At 47.1% G+C, this 17,928-nt stretch overlaps 1 protein-coding gene across 4 annotated transcripts in view; it reads left to right on the top strand.

The window, feature by feature from the left end:
• The window catches only part of SMG5 (SMG5 nonsense mediated mRNA decay factor), a 45,377-nt gene that overhangs the window by 11,992 nt on the left and 15,457 nt on the right, over positions 1 to 17,928 (top strand). For all 4 annotated transcript variants that reach the window (XM_064370359.1, XM_012449824.3, XM_064370360.1 and 1 more), the window contains 11 exons: positions 2,984 to 3,082; positions 3,949 to 4,072; positions 4,399 to 4,555; positions 7,725 to 7,814; positions 9,256 to 9,345; positions 10,024 to 10,102; positions 14,368 to 14,493; positions 14,601 to 14,669; positions 15,083 to 15,291; positions 16,081 to 16,218; positions 16,379 to 16,978. In XM_064370359.1, coding sequence (XP_064226429.1) covers positions 2,984 to 3,082; positions 3,949 to 4,072; positions 4,399 to 4,555; positions 7,725 to 7,814; positions 9,256 to 9,345; positions 10,024 to 10,102; positions 14,368 to 14,493; positions 14,601 to 14,669; positions 15,083 to 15,291; positions 16,081 to 16,218; positions 16,379 to 16,978 — 1,781 coding nt within the window. The remainder of the gene's footprint in view (positions 1 to 2,983; positions 3,083 to 3,948; positions 4,073 to 4,398; positions 4,556 to 7,724; positions 7,815 to 9,255; positions 9,346 to 10,023; positions 10,103 to 14,367; positions 14,494 to 14,600; positions 14,670 to 15,082; positions 15,292 to 16,080; positions 16,219 to 16,378; positions 16,979 to 17,928) is intronic.

Genomic DNA, 17,928 nt, shown 5'->3' with positions numbered 1-17,928 from the left:
GGAACCAGGAGGAAAGTCTTGTTTCTCTGCTCAAGATAAATGTGTTGTTAGACTATAGACTTGTCACCCTGAACTTCAGAAATTTGGAGAACTCCCACACCTAGCTGTTTACGGATATGAAATTCTGAAATATTTTAAGTCAGAAGAAAGGGCAGCAGGAGAAAGGAGCCTGGAAAGGACACAAGCACCAATTGATTAATTAGGCCAATTCATTAGTTATTTGTTTTTAAAAACATTTTTCTGGCCGGGCGCGGTGGCTCATGCCTGTAATCCCAGCACTTTGGGAGGCCGAGGCAGGCAGATCACGAGGTCAGGAATAGGAGACCAGCTGCCCAACATGATGAAACGCTGTCTCTACTAAAAGTACAAAAAATTAGCTGGGCGTAGTGGTGGGTGCCTGTAATCCCATCTCCTCGGGAGGCTGAGGCAGGAGAATTGCTTGAACCTGGGAGTCAGAGGTTACAGTGAGCTGAGATCTCGCCACTGCACTCCACTCTGGGTGACACAGCAGGATTCCATCTCAAAAAAAAATAAAAAAAATTTTTTTTTCTTTTTGCTAGGCCTGGGAGTACAATAGTGAATGAAACACAAGACTAGATTTTGTAGTTTTTGTTCTAAGAGAGATTATAGTTTAGTGGAGGAGCTTATGATCTGATGGAAAATGAGGAAAAAACTACTGAGCCCTCTCATTTAAGCATTTGCAATGAGAACTTCTAGAGTGGTGGTTATTTACCTTCTTTTGGATTAAGGATATAAGGAGAGCTGTGGAGCTTGTCTATCAAAATATATACTCCCATTAGATTTTTCCATGGCACCAAAAATAAAAGCCGTGCCCTAGGGACTGAGCTGGTATAAAGTAAATCACTGGTACTGCCCCTGGCATCAAGGGCCAGGCTGGCCAAAAGGGCTTGGCATCCATCGCTATCTAGGCTGTCCAGGTGTTTGGAGACACGTGATTGCCTGTGAGAAGGCATCGATTACCATCCCACTCACTCTGCTGGGTGCTGGCGGTCACTTCACCCTGTGTAGGACAGCTTTTAGTAGTGTGCCTCCTGAGCCACTACCACCACAGGGTGCCAACTGTTGTGGCCCACTTTCCCTGGCCTGGGAGCACCTCTTGGTTTGTTTGGAAATATTCACTCTGTTTTTGTTGCTTTTGTGTCCACAGTTGTGTCTGATTTGAATGTTCTTACAGCTGCTGCCTGATTTCCTCTGGGTTTTACCCTTCCAGATATGAGGCCTACCTCTGGGACTTCTTGGCCATCCATTGTAGAGTTTCTGTGGCTTTTTCTTTGCTGTGATGACGGATTTAATTACCTCTTAGTGCCTGGAGTCTCCCCCTCAGCCTTGGAACAAGAAGGATGGAGACTTAAGACTTGGGGTGGGCCGGGCGTGGTGGCTCACGCTTGTAATCCAAGCACTTTGGAGGCCAAGGCGGGCAGATCACCTGAGGTCAGGAGTTCAAGACCAGCCTGACCAACATGGTGAAACCCCATCTTTAAAAAAATAAATGAAATTAAAAAAAAAAAAAAGACTTGGGGTGATTACTATATATCAGGCACTGTAACGGGGGCGTTATGTATTAGCTAATAATATTCCCGTTTTATGGTTGGATGAAGTGAGATGTAAGGTATTTTGTCCAGGACCACATAGCTGGTAAGAAGTAGAGCTAAGATTCGAATCCAGGAGGTCTGGTTTCATGCCTACACTCTTTTTTTTTTTTTTTTTTTTTTTAAGATGGGGTTTCACTATGTTGGCCAGGCTGGTCTGGAACTCCTGACCTCAAGTGATCTGCCCACCTTGGCCTCCCAAAGTGTTGGGATTACAGGCGTGAGCCACCACACCCGGCCTCATGCCTACACTCTTAACCACTATGTTCAATTCCTTCAGCAGAATCCAGGCTTACCAGAATCCTGTTTACAGCTAAGCAGCCTAGGGGTTCCCTCTACTTTCCCATACCCCACAATTCCATAGCAGAATTTTATACTAGAAATGCCTTTCCTGGGCCGGGCGCGGTGGCTCACGCCTGTAAGCCCAGCACTTTGGGAGGCCGAGACGGGTGGATCACGAGGTCAAGAGATCGAGACCATCCTGGTCAACATGGTGAAACTCCGTCTCTACTCAAAATACAGAAAATTAGCTGGGCATGGTGGCGCGTGCCTGTAATCCCAGCTACTCAGGAGGCTGAGGCAGGAGAATTGCCTGAATCCAGGAGGCGGAGGTTGCAGTGAGCTGAGATCGCGCCATTGCACTCCAGCCTGGGTAACAAGAGTGAAACTCCGTCTCAAAAAAAAAAAAAAAAAGAAATGCCTTTCCTCTGTGTCAGGGATAATAATAAGGCCTTATAGAATAATAATTTATTCATTCCACCATTACTTATTGAATGTTTACCATATACCAGAGCTATATATAAATTATTTAATCCTCACAACTGTCCTCTGAAGTAGCTGCTATTATTATCTCCATTTTTATTGATGTGTTAACTAAGACTTTAAAAGGGTGGGTAACTTGCCCAAAGGCACAGAGTTAGACACAGCCAGGGTTCAAACCCTAGATTTTCTGCCTGGCATCACAGCCTGTGTTCTTTCCATTGGGAGAGCCTTCCTCACCAAAGAGTTTCTCTACTTTAAGACTGTTGACATTTTAGGTAGGGTAATGCTTTATTGTGGTGGGCTGTTCTGTGCATTACAGGTGATTTAACAGCACCCACTAAATGCCAGTAACAACCCTCTATCCCCCTAGTTGTGATGACTGAAAATGTTTCCACCATTGCCAAATGTCTCTGGTGGGTGGGGGTGGGAAGGGGCAGGGGTTACTGTATCAAGATGGAGACTGTGTTCATCTTGTTTTGTATAGAGCTCAGCCTGCAGCCTTTTTTCCTCAACCCTAATTCTTTAGCTTTTCCTCTAGAATCAGTGTCCCAGCATCATCTTCCACAGACCATGCATATGACTCAGGGGTATTTGCCTGTATTTCCCTGCAGGGCTGTGGTGGAGGCTGTGCATCGACTTGACCTCATCCTTTGCAACAAAACCGCTTATCAAGAAGTATTCAAACCAGAAAACATTAGCCTGAGGAACAAGTAAGCTAGAGATTCTAAACTATAGATCCTTACTGTTTCCCTGCCTATTTCTACAAGAAACCTTTTCAGATATATAAACACACACTCTGTTTTACCTCCTGACCTCATGATACCTTAATGGACTTTGAAGTCTCTGGCCTTCCTAAGAGAGGAGCTAGGATCCCTCACTCCATCTGCAGATTTTATATCTAATAGATTGGTGACATAAAGTAACACAGTCTCTACATCTAAAAAGTAGAGTAAAATAAAAAGAATCGCATTCGAGGCTGGGCACAGTGGCTCATGCCTATAACCTCAGCACCTTGGGAAACCAAGGCAGGAGGATCACTCGAGCCCAGGAGTTTGAGACCAGACCTGGCAACGTAACAAGACCCCGTCTCCACAAAAAAATTAAAGATAGCTGATTGTGGTGCTGCACACCTGTAATCCCAGCAACTCAGTATGCTGAGGTGGGAGGATCATTTGAGCCCAGAGGTTTAAGTTTACAGTGAACTGTGATCTCGCTACTGCCACAGAATGAGTGAGACCCTGTCTCAATAAAACCCCAAAAAAATTGAGTAAAGGGAGGCTGCCATACTGCATAATGAAGGGAAAAAAAAGGACAAAAAGGCAGAGAAAAAGGGAGCAAAGTATGCAGAGGGAAAAAGTGAGGATTATTAAAATGTTAGTTCTTCATGCTTCTATCTTTTGGGGCTCCCACTGCCTTCGTAGGCTGCTATTGTGCTGGGTCACACTGACCCTGCCTGTCTCTTGGGAAGGACAGAGATTTGTTGGTGAGGGTGTTGGCATATGACTCCTTTCCCTCAGTTCTTATGTCCCCACTCCAAGGAATGAGCTGTCTCTTATGCTCCCCTGCACCCTCCCAGGCTGCGTGAGCTCTGCGTCAAGCTTATGTTCCTGCACCCAGTGGACTATGGGAGAAAGGCTGAGGAGCTGCTGTGGAGAAAGGTATACTATGAAGTTATCCAGCTTATCAAGACTAACAAAAAGGTAAGGGGAGGTCCTTATCTAAAGAGAGAAAGCCAAGGAAGGAAGAGACAGCTAGGAAAGTGGGCCCAGAACATGGCTGGAGGTAAGGGAGCCAAGAAAAGATGGCAGAAAGGAGGGAGAGAGTCAGATGTAATTAGGATTGGAGAAGGAGAGGAGTCTCGTCCCAGATGGGAAGACCAGAGAGTTAGAGCTAAGACTATGGGAGTAACTTGTGAGTGAGATGTAGACGAAGTTCCGAAGCCAAGTGAGATGAACAGGATAGGGGAGGGTGAGTGGAACTCTGAGTTTATTGCTTAACCAGCCCCCTTCCCTTTCCCATTCTGTAGCACATCCACAGCCGGAGCACTTTGGAATGTGCCTACAGGACGCACCTGGTTGCTGGTATTGGCTTCTACCAGCATCTCCTTCTCTATATCCAGTCCCACTACCAGCTGGAACTGCAGTGCTGCATCGACTGGACCCACGTCACTGACCCCCTCATAGGTCAGTGGAACCTGAAAGGTGGACTTGAGCAGGTTCTCATGCTTCCACCTCTGGCCTTATCCCCCAGAGTTCATGTAGTTTGTGACCCAGCCAGGCAGACAGAGTTCTAGCAGACCTACATACAAATAGTTTATGAAGTTTGGATTTATCCAAACAATTGTATGAGTTAGAGTAAAAATCTTAAGGAAAGAGCGAGGTCTGGGATTGTGGACAGGCAAAGGGAGGGACAGAAAGACCTAGAGTAGATCTGCCGCTGGAAGGTGGTATTAATAACATTTCTTTTCTTCTTCCAGTTGAATTTGGCCAGCACCGTTTCTTTTGACTTTAAAGATTATTTCCCAATGTTTAATGAAAGTATTGAAATCTTTAGATATGTTGGGAAAATTATGGACAGTCTTTCAAGATAGTACAGATTCCTTTTCCACCAGCTGACTTACTGGCAGCTGTTTTTATCTCCTTTTCTAGTTGTTAAGTTTTCTTTTCAGTTCAGCCACCCTTTAGAGCTCCTCCCCCAGCTCTCCCTGCTCTCTCTCTCTCCTCCATCACCAGGACAGACATTCTGGGTCAGAGATGGAGGTTGTGTCCTTGTCACCACACGGAAGAATTCTGTGATCAGAATTAGAGCACCTGTGTTTTATGCATTTAAAACATCTAGGCCAGGTGCAGTGGCTCATGCCTGTAATCCCAGTACTTTGGGAAGCCAAGGCAGGTGGATCACCTGAGGTGAGGAATTCGAGACCAGCCTAGCCAACATGGTGAAACCTTATCTCTCTTAAAAATATAAAATTTAGCTGGGCATGGTGGCACACACCTGTAATCCCAGCTACTCAGTAGGCTGAGGCAGGAGAATCACCTGAACCCGGCAGGCAGAGGTTGCAGTGAGCCAAGATCATGCCATTGCACTTCAGTCTGGGTGACAGAGTGAGACTCTGTCTCAAAAAACAAAACAAAACAAAAAAACATTTAGACCAGGAGTGGTGGCTAATGCCTGTAATCCTAGCACTTTGGGAGGCCAAGGCAGGAGGATTACTTAAAGCCAGGAATTCACGACCAGCCTGGGCAATGTAGTGAGACCCTACATCATCTCTACAAAAAAATAAAAATGTTTAACTGGGTATGGTGGTGTGTGCATGTTTTCCTAGCTACTTGGAAGGCTGAGGCAGGAGGATTACTTAAGCCCAGGAGTTTAAGGCTGCAGTGAGCCATGATTTCATTACTGGTACTCTAGCTGGGGCAATATAGCAAGACCTCTCTCTCTCAAAAAAAAAAAAAAAAACAACAACAAAAAAAAAAACCGCATTATCTAAAAATAAAAACAACATTATTTCGGCACCATCTCCATAGGTTACCCGATAGCTAGAGGGGTCCACAGGTTTTAAAAAAAGGATTACTTCAGAGGGTTAGTTCCCCAAACCACTTTAGTTTTTCTCTTCACCGATTTCTCCATTCAGCCAACTGAGAGGTAGCTATAGAAAACATTAGGAACGGCTTTTCCAAATGGAAGCAATACACTCGAGAGGCAGTAAGGTGAGATGGATGAGGACAGTCTAGAGCCTTTTGTATCCTAGCTCTGCTGCTTAGCAGCTATTTGACTTTGATTTCCTCAACTGTAAAATGGGAGTAATAAGAGTAACCTTGGCCAGGTGCAATGGCTCACACCTATAATCCCAGCACTTTGGGAGGCTGAGGCGGGCAAATCACGAGATCGGGAGTTCGAGACCAGCCTGACCAACATGGTGAAACCAGGTCTCTACTAAAAATATAAAAATAATCTGGGCCTGGTGGTGCTTCTGTAATCTTGGCCACTTGGGAGACTGAGGCAGGAGAATCGCATGAACCCAGGAGGTAGAGGTTACAGTGAGCCAAAACTGCATCATTGCACCCCAGCCTGGGTGATAGAGCAAGACTCCATCTCAAAAAAATAAGAGTAACCTCATAGGGTTGCTGTGAGGATTAAGTTAATACTATAGAATGCTGCCGGGCATGGTGGTACGTGCCTGTAGTCCCAGCTACTCGGGAGGCTGAGGTGGGAGAATCACTTGAGCCCAGGAGTTCTGGGCTGTGGTGTACTATGACAATCAGGTGTCTGCACTAAGTTTGGCATCAATATGGTGACCTCCTGGGAGCGGGGGACCACCAGCTCGCCTAAGGAGGGGTGAACCGGCCCAGGTAGGAAATGGAGCAGGTAAAAACTCTCGTGCTGATCAGTAGTGGGATCGCACCTGTGACTAGCCACTTCACTCCAGCCTGGGCAACATAGCGAGACCCCATCTCTTTTTTTTTTTTGAGACGGAGTTTCACTCTCGTTACCCAGGCTGGAGTGCAATGGCGCGATCTCGGCTCACTGCAACCTCCGCCTCCTGGGTTCAGGCAATTCTCCTGCCTCAGCCTCCTGAGTAGCTAGGATTACAGGCACGCACCATGGTGCCCAGCTAATTTTTTGTATTTTTAGTAGAGACAGGGTTTCACCATGTTGACCAGGATGGTCTCGGTCTCTTGACCTCGTGATCCACCCGCCTCGGCCTCCCAAAGTGCTGGGATTACAGGTGTGAGCCACCGCGCCCGGCCGAGACCCCATCTCTTAAAAAAAAAATACTGTAGAATGTTTAAATGAGTTTCTGGCACATAGGAAAACTGCCTCCCAAAGATCTTAAGCTCTCTGAAGCTACCAGACAGTTTATTGGGAGGGAGAGGTGAATGTTCAGGCATATTGGCTTTGGCCATCAGCAGCCTCAGGCAAGGCAAGCTTACTTTTCTCCTTCATGGGCAGACTCTCCAATAGTCCGCCTTCTCTGTTTACCTCCTCCACTAAGAAGAGCATCTGAGCCAGGCACGGTGCCCGGGAAACCTTCCTCCTTTCTGGAAGCCTTCCTGTGATGAGCTTCCCTCAAGGTGCCATCCTAGGTTAAGGGCCCTAGCCCTCCTCTTCTGGTTCCTTCCTGTCCTATGAACGAATCTGCCTGTAAGTCTCTGTGTCCCTTCATATGCCCACCTGTGCTCCTCTGTGTCTCTCCATGTGTCCTGGATGAGTGTCTCTCTGTCCTGGAAGACAGTGTTCCAAGACTGACCCTAGATTCTTAGGCTCCTTCTACACATTGGAGAGGTATTTCCCCATAGGTGCGGGGAGGCAGAACAATGGCTCATAAATCTCTTTATCTTTGTCTCATAGGATGCAAGAAGCCAGTGTCTGCCTCAGGGAAGGAGATGGATTGGGCACAGATGGCATGCCACCGATGTCTAGTGTACCTGGGGGATTTGTGTAAGAATTTGCACCTTTCGTTTTCTCTGTTTTGGGTTGCAGGACAGTCCCAAACTGCTTCAGTTGTTGGTAACACCCATTACATGGTTGGAGAGCAGGAGGGGTAGTTTGGCCTCTGAAAACTTTTTCCCTCCCATCTGTTTCAGTGATTCCTTCTTTTCACTGCCCTTCCATGAGTCAGAGAGGATCAGTGAATACAGGAAAAAGAGAATTGTCTGAGCTTTGAGCAAATCAAGATAATAATTCTGTTTCAGTAGTGGGTTGAGAAGATTTTAATTGGATATTTTTCTTCTTTGAGTGTTTCTTTTCTCTTTATTGACTCCTATATGAATAGAAACTTCAGCACAGGGATTGTAATTAGAAATCAAGGAGGACTTATCTCCCTAACAGATGTTTCTAAGGATGGAAAAGTACTCTCTTGCTTTATGGTCCCTGGGACCTCTCATTCCTGATAGACAGTGGTTTCTCATTAGGCTGCTGCTATGTGGCTGTTGGGTGCATTATCTCTTACTGACCTGAGTCTTCTATCCCTGCCCCCAGCCCACTCCTGGACCCCTCATTGAGCAATGTGTACAGAGAGTCAGCGGTTTCATAGATGATGGGCCAGAGTATCATTAGTAATGTCTTCTCTGTAGAATTGAGCAGTTGCATTTCAGAACTAAATATCAGAGGTCTTTGCAGGCATTTATGTGTGCTGCAGCTCCCCTTCATTGTGAACAGATGGTCACGCAGAGCCTGTTCAGGCTGGGCATGGTGGCACGCATCTGTAGTCCTAGCTACTTGGGAGGCTGAGGCGGGAGATCATTTGAACCCAGGAGTTTGAGACCAGCCTAGGTGACAGCAAGACCCTGTCTCTTAAAAAAAAAAAAAAAAAGGCCGGGCGCAGTGGCTCATGCCTGTAATCCCAGCACTTTGGGAGGCCGAGGCGGGTGGATCACGAGGTCAAGAGATCGAGACCATCCTGGTCAACATGGTGAAACCCTGTCTCTACTAAAAATACAAAAAAATTAGCTGGGTATGGTGGCGCGTGCCTGTAATCCCAGCTACTCAGGAGGTTGAGGCAGGAGAATTGCCTGAACCCGGGAGGCGGAAGTTGTGGTGAGCCGAGATCACGCCATTGCACTCCAGCCTGGGTAACAAGAGTGAAACTCTGTCTCAAAAAAAAAAAAAAGAAAGAAAACAAAAAAGAGCTTTTTTACTTCACAAGCACTAAATATTCTTTACATTTTGAACCTACCAGCAAGGACGAGAGAGTTGAACAATTTGCCCATAGTCATGCAGATTTAGGACTATGCCAGAGACCCTAGCAGCTCGCCTCCTAGCTCAGGTACCTTCCTTCTAGGCTCTTGTGACAGCTCCTCAGAGTGGACTCCCAGAAGTGGGGGAGGGTTTTCTGAAACTTAGAATCATCGAGTTTCCCTTCCTTTTCTCTCTTGTGCAGCACGATATCAGAATGAATTAGCTGGTGTAGATACCGAGCTGCTAGCCGAGAGATTTTACTACCAAGCCCTGTCAGTAGCTCCTCAGATTGGTAAGTTGTCCCCAACTTGGGCCTCCCAATCCAGTAGGATTTTCCTAGGGAAGATGATGATATTATTGAGATGGCAGGCAGTTCATTCTCATTTTCCCCAGCTCCTCTTCATTTTCAGCTCTCTCATACTTTACCTTGTTTATACCTTTTCCCTCTTGTAACACACTCAGAAAATGGTGGAAGGGGAAGATGAGTGGGAAAGTCTTGAACTAAGAAGGAGTGAGGCAGAATAGAAGGAAAAGAGAAGATGGCTTTCCTGTCCCTGAGGTCTCTTGTAGAAAGAGGAGCACAATGAGATAAAGGATAAGACTCTATTATATAGAGAGATGGGGATTTGCATGTAGGAATGAGCACTCAGAGCTGGGATAGAGGAGAGGGCTTCATGGCATTCCATCAACCTCGGAAGAGCCATAGTGGAAGCCAAAGGAATGGTACTCCATAAATTCAGGTAACACCTGGCATACCAGGCAGGAACAAGCTGGTAGACATAAGAAGAGGTCAGTAATCCCCTAGAGGAACAAGATTATGCTGCTAATCAACTGAGATGCCAGTGTTGCTTGCAGACCCAGCTGTTTTCCCCACAAATTCTCTGACTTATGGGGAATTAACATTGATTGGGCCTGGCAGCTTTGAATGAGTATTGTGGCCTTAGACTGCATGAATTTTCTTTCTCCTTAGGAATGCCCTTCAATCAGCTAGGCACCCTGGCAGGCAGCAAGTACTATAATGTGGAAGCCATGTATTGCTACCTGCGCTGGTGAGTATTTGCCAGCACTTTTTCCAGCCCTGCTTTTGTGTGCGTATTATTCCTGCTTTGTTTTCCATCTTCCCTTCCTCCCTGCTCTAGCTTGTGGCTGAGATAGGGGAATGCTAAGATTGAAGGGTCCCTCCATTCAGAGGGACTCTGACACAGCCCTGCTGCTTTTCACCTAACTGCTGGATCTGTACGCACTTGGGCAGCTAAAATAGCTATTTATTATCTTATGCCAAATACAAGATTGCTGTTTTCCAGAAGAAGGAAATAAACTTGATACAGTTGGTAAAATGTTACCAAAGTGACTTCTGACAAGAGCATCAGAATTCTAGAGTGTGTTAATGTGGTAATATACATGCAGGGACCAGCAGGGTGAGCCACTGCTTTCCTGGGTCTGACTCTCATCTGTTAGGATATAAAATAACATTTTCGGCAGGGCGTGGTGGCTCACATCTATGATCCCAACACTTTGGAAAGCCAAGACAGGCAGGTCACCTGAGGTCAGGAGTTCGAGACCAGCCTGGCTAACATGGCAAAACCCCATCTCCATTAAAAATACAAAAATTGTTGGGTGCAGTGGCTCATGCCTGTAATCCCAGCACTTTGGGAGGCCAAGGTGGGCGGATTGCAAAGTCAGGAGTTCAAAACCAGCCTGGCCAATATGGTGAAACCCCGTTTCTACTAAAAATACAAAAAAATTAGCCAGGCATGGTGGCACAAGCCTGTAATCCCAGCTTCTCAGTAGGCTGAGGCAGGATAATTGCTTGAACCCGGGAGGCGGAGGTTGCAGTGAGCTGAGATCGCGCCACTGCACTCCAGCCTGGGCGACAGAGCAAGGCTCCCTCTCAAAAAATGAAAATACAAAATACAAAATTTAGCTCGGTGTGGTGGTGAGCGTCTGTAATCCCAGCTACTTGGGAGGCTGAGGGAGGAGAATCGCTTGGACCCAGGAGGTGAAGGTTGCAGTGAGCCAAGGTCATGCTACTGCACTCCACCCTGGGTGACAGAGCAAGACTCTGTCTCAAAAAAACAAAACAAAAAACATTTTCAGGGCACCCAAAATTGATTAAGCGTAGGGTATTGGGTGGCAGTAACCAAGAGCACATGAGACTGATAGGTAAACCAGAATACTTTACCTGAAATGCTTTTAAGTTATAATGAGAAACTGCCAGGAAAACAGAAAAACTCACTGTTGTCACCTAATCAGAGCTAAAGTTGAGGAGCCAAACTCATTCTCAGAAGAAGCTATATAATGAACTTCGGCTTCAAACAAAAGGAGTAGGGTGGTCTTCATAGCTGAAGTGGTCAAGTACTAAAGTATATCCAAATAGTAAAGTAATCAGATACTGAAGTATAAAATAGTAAAATACTAATCGTACCTCATAATTCCATGTGCCATGATTTTTGGTTCACCTGGTTGAGGAAACCTGGTCCCTGTATTAAGTATTAGCTTGTTGGGGGTCCCTCTCCTGTCTAAATCGGTACAGGCTGGCCTTCTATACATACACCACTGCATTCGTTCATTCTTTTTTATTTTTATTTATTTATTTTTTGCTATAAAGATGTACCCAAACATTTGTTCATTCTTAAATATCATTACTAGGTTTATAACCTGTTGTATCTTTCCCATTTCTTTCTTTCTTTTTTCTTTTTTTGAGATGGAGTTTTGCTCTTGTTGCCCAGGCTGGAGTGCAATGGTGTGATCTCGGCTCACTGCAACCTCTGCCTCGTGGGTTCAAGAGATTCTCCTGCCTCAGCCTCCCGATGAGCTGGGATTACAGACACAGGTTTTCTCCATGTTGGTCAAACAGGTTTCGAACTCCCCACCTCAGGTGATCCACATGCCTCAGCCTCCCAAAGTGCTGGGATTACAGGCCTGAGCCACCGTGCCTGGCTCTATCTTTCCCATTTCTTAAATGTCAAAGCACCCCCTTACTTGTCCTGGGTCCCTCATCACACTTATAAGCATGATTTAGGGTGGGTCATTTCCAAAAGAGAGCCAGGCATATCCAAGTTTGGGAGGTGCCCACTAGGGCATACCTGACTCTGCTAAAACAATTCTCTCTTGGTTTATGGGTTAGACAATTGGGCAGGGCTCAGTTGGGCAATCCGCCTTCTCCTAGTGGCATTGTTTAGGGTTAGTCATTGGTATTCAGCTGATCTGAAGGTCTAACAGGTCTGGAGGGTTGGCGCATTTGGCCCCTCCCCTCTCCATGTGGTCTTAGGACCATGTATGGTATTTTCCACAGGATAGAAGAACTTATGTAGTGGCTCAAGGCTCTAACAGTGAACAATGACTTAAGAGACTTGGAAGTTGTATCTGCCAGTTTCCAGCTTGGACTGGAAACTGTGAGTTACTTCTGTAATATTCTGTTGGTCATAGCCCTTCCTCCACTAGCCCCCTGCAAGATTTGAGGGCAGGAGATGTAGACCACAGTTCTCAATGGAAGGAGTGTCAGGTAATTTGTGGCTGTCTTTAATTCACCACAGAAATTGGTTTCTTCTATTTTATACTTTATTTTTTTTTTTGAGACAGAGTTTCGCTCTTGTCACCCAGGCTGGAGTGCAATGGCACAGTCTCGGCTCACTGCAATCTCTGCCTACTGGGTTTAAGCAATTCTCCTATCTCAGCCTCCTGAGTAGCTGGGACAACAGGCATGTGCAACTATGCTGGGCTGATTTTTTTTGTATTTTTAGTAGAGACAGGGTTTCACCATTTTGGCCAGTCTGGTCATACCTCACTTTTTATAATTAAAAACATGTTTTTAAGAAACAAGACACAGGTCAGGTAACAAGACACAGGTCAGGTGCAGTGGTTCACGCCTATAATCCCAGCACTTTGGGAGGCCGAGGCAGGGGATCACCTGAGATTGGGAGTTTGAGACCAGCCTGACCAACATGGAGAAACCCCATCTCTGGCCGGGCATGGTGGCTCACACCTGTAATCCTAGCACTTTGGGAGGCCGAGGTGGGTGGATCACCTGAGGTCAGGAGTTCAAGACCAGCCTGACCATCATGGTGAAATCCCATCTTTTAAATAAAAAAAATGAAAAAAGAAACCCCATCTCTACTAAAAATACAAAATTAGCCGGATGTGGTGGCACATGCCTGTAATCCCAGCTACGCAGGAGGCTGAGGCGGGAGAATAGCTTGAACCCGGTAGGCGGAGGTTGCAGTGAGCTGAGATCACACCACTGCACTCCAGCCTGGCAACAGAGTGAGACTTCATCCCAAAAAAAAAAAAATTACCTGGGCATGGTGGTATGCACTTGTAGTCCCAGCTACTGGGGAGGCTGAGGCAGGAGGATCAACTGAGCCCAGGAGTTTAAGGCTGCAGTGAGCCAAGATCGAGCCGCTGTGCTACAGCATGGGCAACAGAGCAAGACCTTGTCTCAAAAGAAAAAAAAAAAGGCTGGGCACGGTGACTCACACCCCTGTAATCCAAGCACTTTCAGAGGCTGAGGTGGGTGGATGGCCTGAGGTCAGGAGTTTGAGACCAGCCTGGCCAACATGGTGAAACCCTGTCTGTACTAAAAACTAGCCAGGCGTGGTGTCAGGCACCTATAATTCTAGCTACTTGGGAGACTCAGGCACAAGAATTGCTTAAACCCAGGAGGCAGAGGTTGCAGTGAACTGAGATCATGCCAGTGCACTCCAGCCTGGGTGATAGAGTGAAACTCAGTTTAAAGAAAAAAAGACAGTTGGGTTGGAGACTTTTCTTTGCCATGTATTAGCTGTGTGACCTTGGTCAATGTATTTGTTCTCTCACAGGCTCCATGTCCTCATCTGTGAATGTGGACAGTATTAGGGTACATTGCTTGACACAGTGGGTGCTCAGTATGTGTTTGTGTTTTCATGTTGGGAGGATGAGGATTAATTGAAATAGTGCATGTAAATGTCCTTGCACATAGTAAATGCTTATTAAATGCTATCCATTATAAAGTATTCTATGCTTTAAAAAAGATGAAGGATAATGTATTTCAGGTGTGGCAACTAAGTTAAGTTTGTAACAGAGTAGGATTGATTGTCTCCGTTCTAGATACAAGGGAGAGTAAGACATCCTTTTTCCTCTGACTAATCTAGAAGTTATGTATGTGCGTTTTATCAGGAAAGATAAATAACTCATGAGCCTTTTACCCTGAGTATGTACATGGAAGCTGAGGCTGGGAGCAGCCTATCTTTTCTAGTAACATTGTTTCCTAAAGCCCCAGCAGAGTAACATATCTTCCCCCTGCCAAGACTCAATAGCTCACCTCAATCTCCTACAGCATCCAGTCAGAAGTGTCCTTTGAGGGGGCCTATGGGAACCTCAAGCGCCTGTATGACAAGGCAGCCAAAATGTACCACCAACTCAAGAAGTGTGAGACTCGGAAACTGTCTCCCGGCAAAAAGCGGTGAGTGGGGCCTGTGAAGAGGTGGGGGGTTTTTCTGCAGTTGGTGCAGAAGGACCATAGGGACTGTGGGGCCATTCAGCATTTACTCTGGGCTCCTCTCATTCCAGATGTAAAGACATTAAAAGGCTGCTGGTGAACTTTATGTATCTGCAAAGCCTCCTACAGCCCAAAAGCAGGTGAGTGGAAGAGACATGAACTCGGACTGTCCTGTGAGCCCCAGCCTTGATGACTGCTTTATAGAAGGTGTCTCGATGACAGTGGACTGTTGAGTTTTGCCCTCAGTTGGAACTTCCCTAGCCAGTTTGTCCTTTCTTGGCATTCCTCACTGTTTCTCCCAAGGGTCCTGTGCCCATCCTTCTCCCAGCAGCTCTCCGTCTGGCACAGAATGGGTGCGTAGGAAATGTTGAAGAGGAAATGGCTGAGTGAAGCCTCCTCACATCCCTCCCCTGTTTTAGTTGCTGCCCTCCCCTGCTGTGCTCTCAGGTCTCCCCTGCAGCGTCCCATAGTCCTTTCTCTGAATCTTGTATTCCCTGCTCTTCTTCCCCAGCCCCCACCACTAACCTCCCCTGTTACTCTTGCCCTTCTGTAGCTCCGTGGACTCAGAGCTGACCTCACTTTGCCAGTCAGTCCTGGAGGACTTCAACCTCTGCCTTTTCTACCTTCCCTCCTCACCCAACCTCAGCCTGGCCAGTGAGGATGAGGAGGAGTATGAGAGTGGATATGCTTTCCTCCCGGACCTTCTCATCTTTCAAATGGTCATCATCTGCCTTATGTGTGTGCACAGCTTGGAGAGAGCAGGTAACCTTCCCTGTGTTCCTCTTTTCTCCTCCACTGGCTTTGGGGATCCTCACTCCCCTTTTCTGCAGCTCATTTTTCATAAACTTCCTTCCACAAGCAGTCTCTTCACTCCTGTGTCGCTGCTTGGCTGTGGGCGAGTAAGGGCCAAGGGATCCTACCCTAAAGGAGCTCCTGGTAATTGAGTATAAGCAACAGCACTTTTCCTTCCCCCTTCTCCTTACCGCCTCCCATAAATATGCACACCCTTGGTCAGGGCCTGTGCAGAGACGAAGGTCAGGATACTTAGTGATGATCCAGACAGAATTCAGACATTGCTATTGGAGGCATTTAGGCAATTCTGGAAGCCTTTCTGGCAGACGTGTATGTAGAGCAAGATTGGGAGGTAAGGATGGATAGGGCTGGATGTGAAGGCTCTTGAGGCATGGGGAGGAACCCTCAAAGCAAGGGAGGATGAGATTGGACAAAAGGATACGCTTATCTGAAGGAACACCAGGTGAGATGGTACATTCTAGATTATGGAAGGAATAATAGGACAGGTACAGTGCCTCACACCTGTCATCCCAGCACTTTGGGACGCTAAGGCAGGTGGATTACTTGAGCCCAAGAGTTCAAGACCACCCTGGGCAACATAGTGAGACCCTTGTCTCTAAAAAGTTAAAAAAAAAAGAAATCTTTGACGAGTAGTTGATCCTTAGAAGAGTTGAGAACAGATGAGTTGGGGTTGGAATTGATGGTGTCTTCTCCTCATCCGGGCCCTAGGCCCCTAATGCCTGGCTTTCCTGACTTTAGGATCCAAGCAGTACAGTGCAGCCATTGCCTTCACCCTGGCCCTTTTCTCCCACCTCGTCAATCATGTCAACATACGGCTGCAGGCCGAGCTGGAAGAGGGCGAGAATCCTGTCCCAGCATTCCAGAGTGATGGCACAGGTGGGAGAATGGGGGAGGTTATCACTATGGAAAGGTTGGTGTGGGGCATGGGGATCAAGGAAAGGAACACAGACACGGGGAAAGTGGTGTCGGAAAGCATGTTCCAGCTTCCAGGCTCCATCTGTTCCTTGGGCTCCACCTGACCTTCCTCTTTCCACAGATGAACCAGAGTCCAAGGAACCTCTGGAGAAAGAGGAGGAGCCAGATCCTGAGCCTCCTCCTATAGCACCCCAAGTAGGTGAGGTCAGAAAGAGCCGTAAGTTCTCCCGCCTCTCCTGCCTCCGCCGTCGCCGCCACCCACCCAAAGCTGGTGATGACAGTGACCTGAGTGAAGGCTTTGAATCGGACTCAAGCCGTGACTCAGCCCAGGCCAGTGAGGGCTCGGACAGTGGCTCTGACAAGAGTCTTGAAGGTAGGGGAACCGCCTTTGATGCTGAAACAGACTCGGAAATGAATAGCCAGGAGTCCCGATCAGACTTGGAAGATATGGAGGAAGAGGAGGGGACACGGTCACCAGCCCTGGAGCCCCCTCGGGCCAGATCAGAGGCTTCTGATTCCCTCAATGGCCCACTGGGCCCCAGCGAGGCTAGCATTGCCAGCAATCTACAAGCCATGTCCAGCCAGATGTTCCAGACTAAGCGCTGCTTCCGACTGGCCCCCACCTTTAGCAACCTGCTCCTGCAGCCCACCACCGACCCTCATACCTCAGCCAGCCGCAGGCCTTGTGTCAATGGGGATGTAGACAAGCCCTCAGAGCCAGGTATTTAGACCCCTTCATCATCCTGTTCTGGTCCACACCTCCATGCCATAGACACTTACCTGAGAGGCCACTCTCCTCTCTGTGTATGTGACCTTTCATCTCTGTCCTTACCTTTGGCCCTCTGCCTGTGGTGTAGCCCATGAGTTTTTTCCTGAGGATCCTGTCTCCTGCTTAGTCTGTCATTCCCAGCTCCCAACCCATTTGTTGGTTTTATTTCTCTCACACTTCATCCTGCCCTGTTTGTTTGGGGCTTTCCTCCCCACACAACAATTGCAGCTGGAGCTTCCTTCCCTTGTGCCATCCCAGGTCCTTCCAGGGCTCCTGGAAGCTAGAAAAACCTATACCCACCAGGGCAGGTGCATTAGAGTGAGACTTCTCTCGTGAGGATCTTCCCTGCAAAGAGTACCTATTTAGTAGCAGCAGCAGCCATTTGTTAAGGCTACTCTATGCATTGTTCTAGGGTATTGTCTTATTTAACCTTCTAACAGTCTTGTGGTAGAGGAGTTATCATCCCTACTCTACACTGCCTTTCACCTCCACAATTTTTTTTTTTTTTTTTGGAGACAGGTTCTCACTCTGTCACCCAGTGCAGTGGATGTGCAGTGGTGCAATCTCAGCTCACCACAACCTCCACCTTCCAGGCTCAAGTGATTTTCCTGCCTCAGCCTTCTGAGCAGCTGGGATTACAGCACGTGTCACCACGCCTGGCTATTTTTTGTATTTTTAGTAGAGATGGGGTTTCACCATGTTGGCCAGGCTGGTCTTGAACTCTCAACCTAAAATGATTACACCGCCTCAGCCTCCCAAAGTGCTGGGGTTACAGGTGTGAGCCACCATGCCCAGCCACCTCCAAAGTTTTATATATATAGGTGTTCTGTCTGTCTGGCATGTGCTTTTCCTCCCTTGCTCCCAGCCTGTCACTTAGCTAATTCTTACTTGCCCCCGCTAGA

This window comes from Aotus nancymaae, unplaced genomic scaffold (genome assembly GCF_030222135.1).
Source record: "Aotus nancymaae isolate 86718 unplaced genomic scaffold, 86718_ANA_hifiasm-v0.15.2.pri h1tg000108l, whole genome shotgun sequence".
NCBI classification, from domain to species: domain Eukaryota; kingdom Metazoa; phylum Chordata; class Mammalia; order Primates; family Aotidae; genus Aotus; species Aotus nancymaae.
Note: the sequence above shows the minus strand (reverse complement) of the source record. Positions and strands in the feature narration are given on the sequence as shown.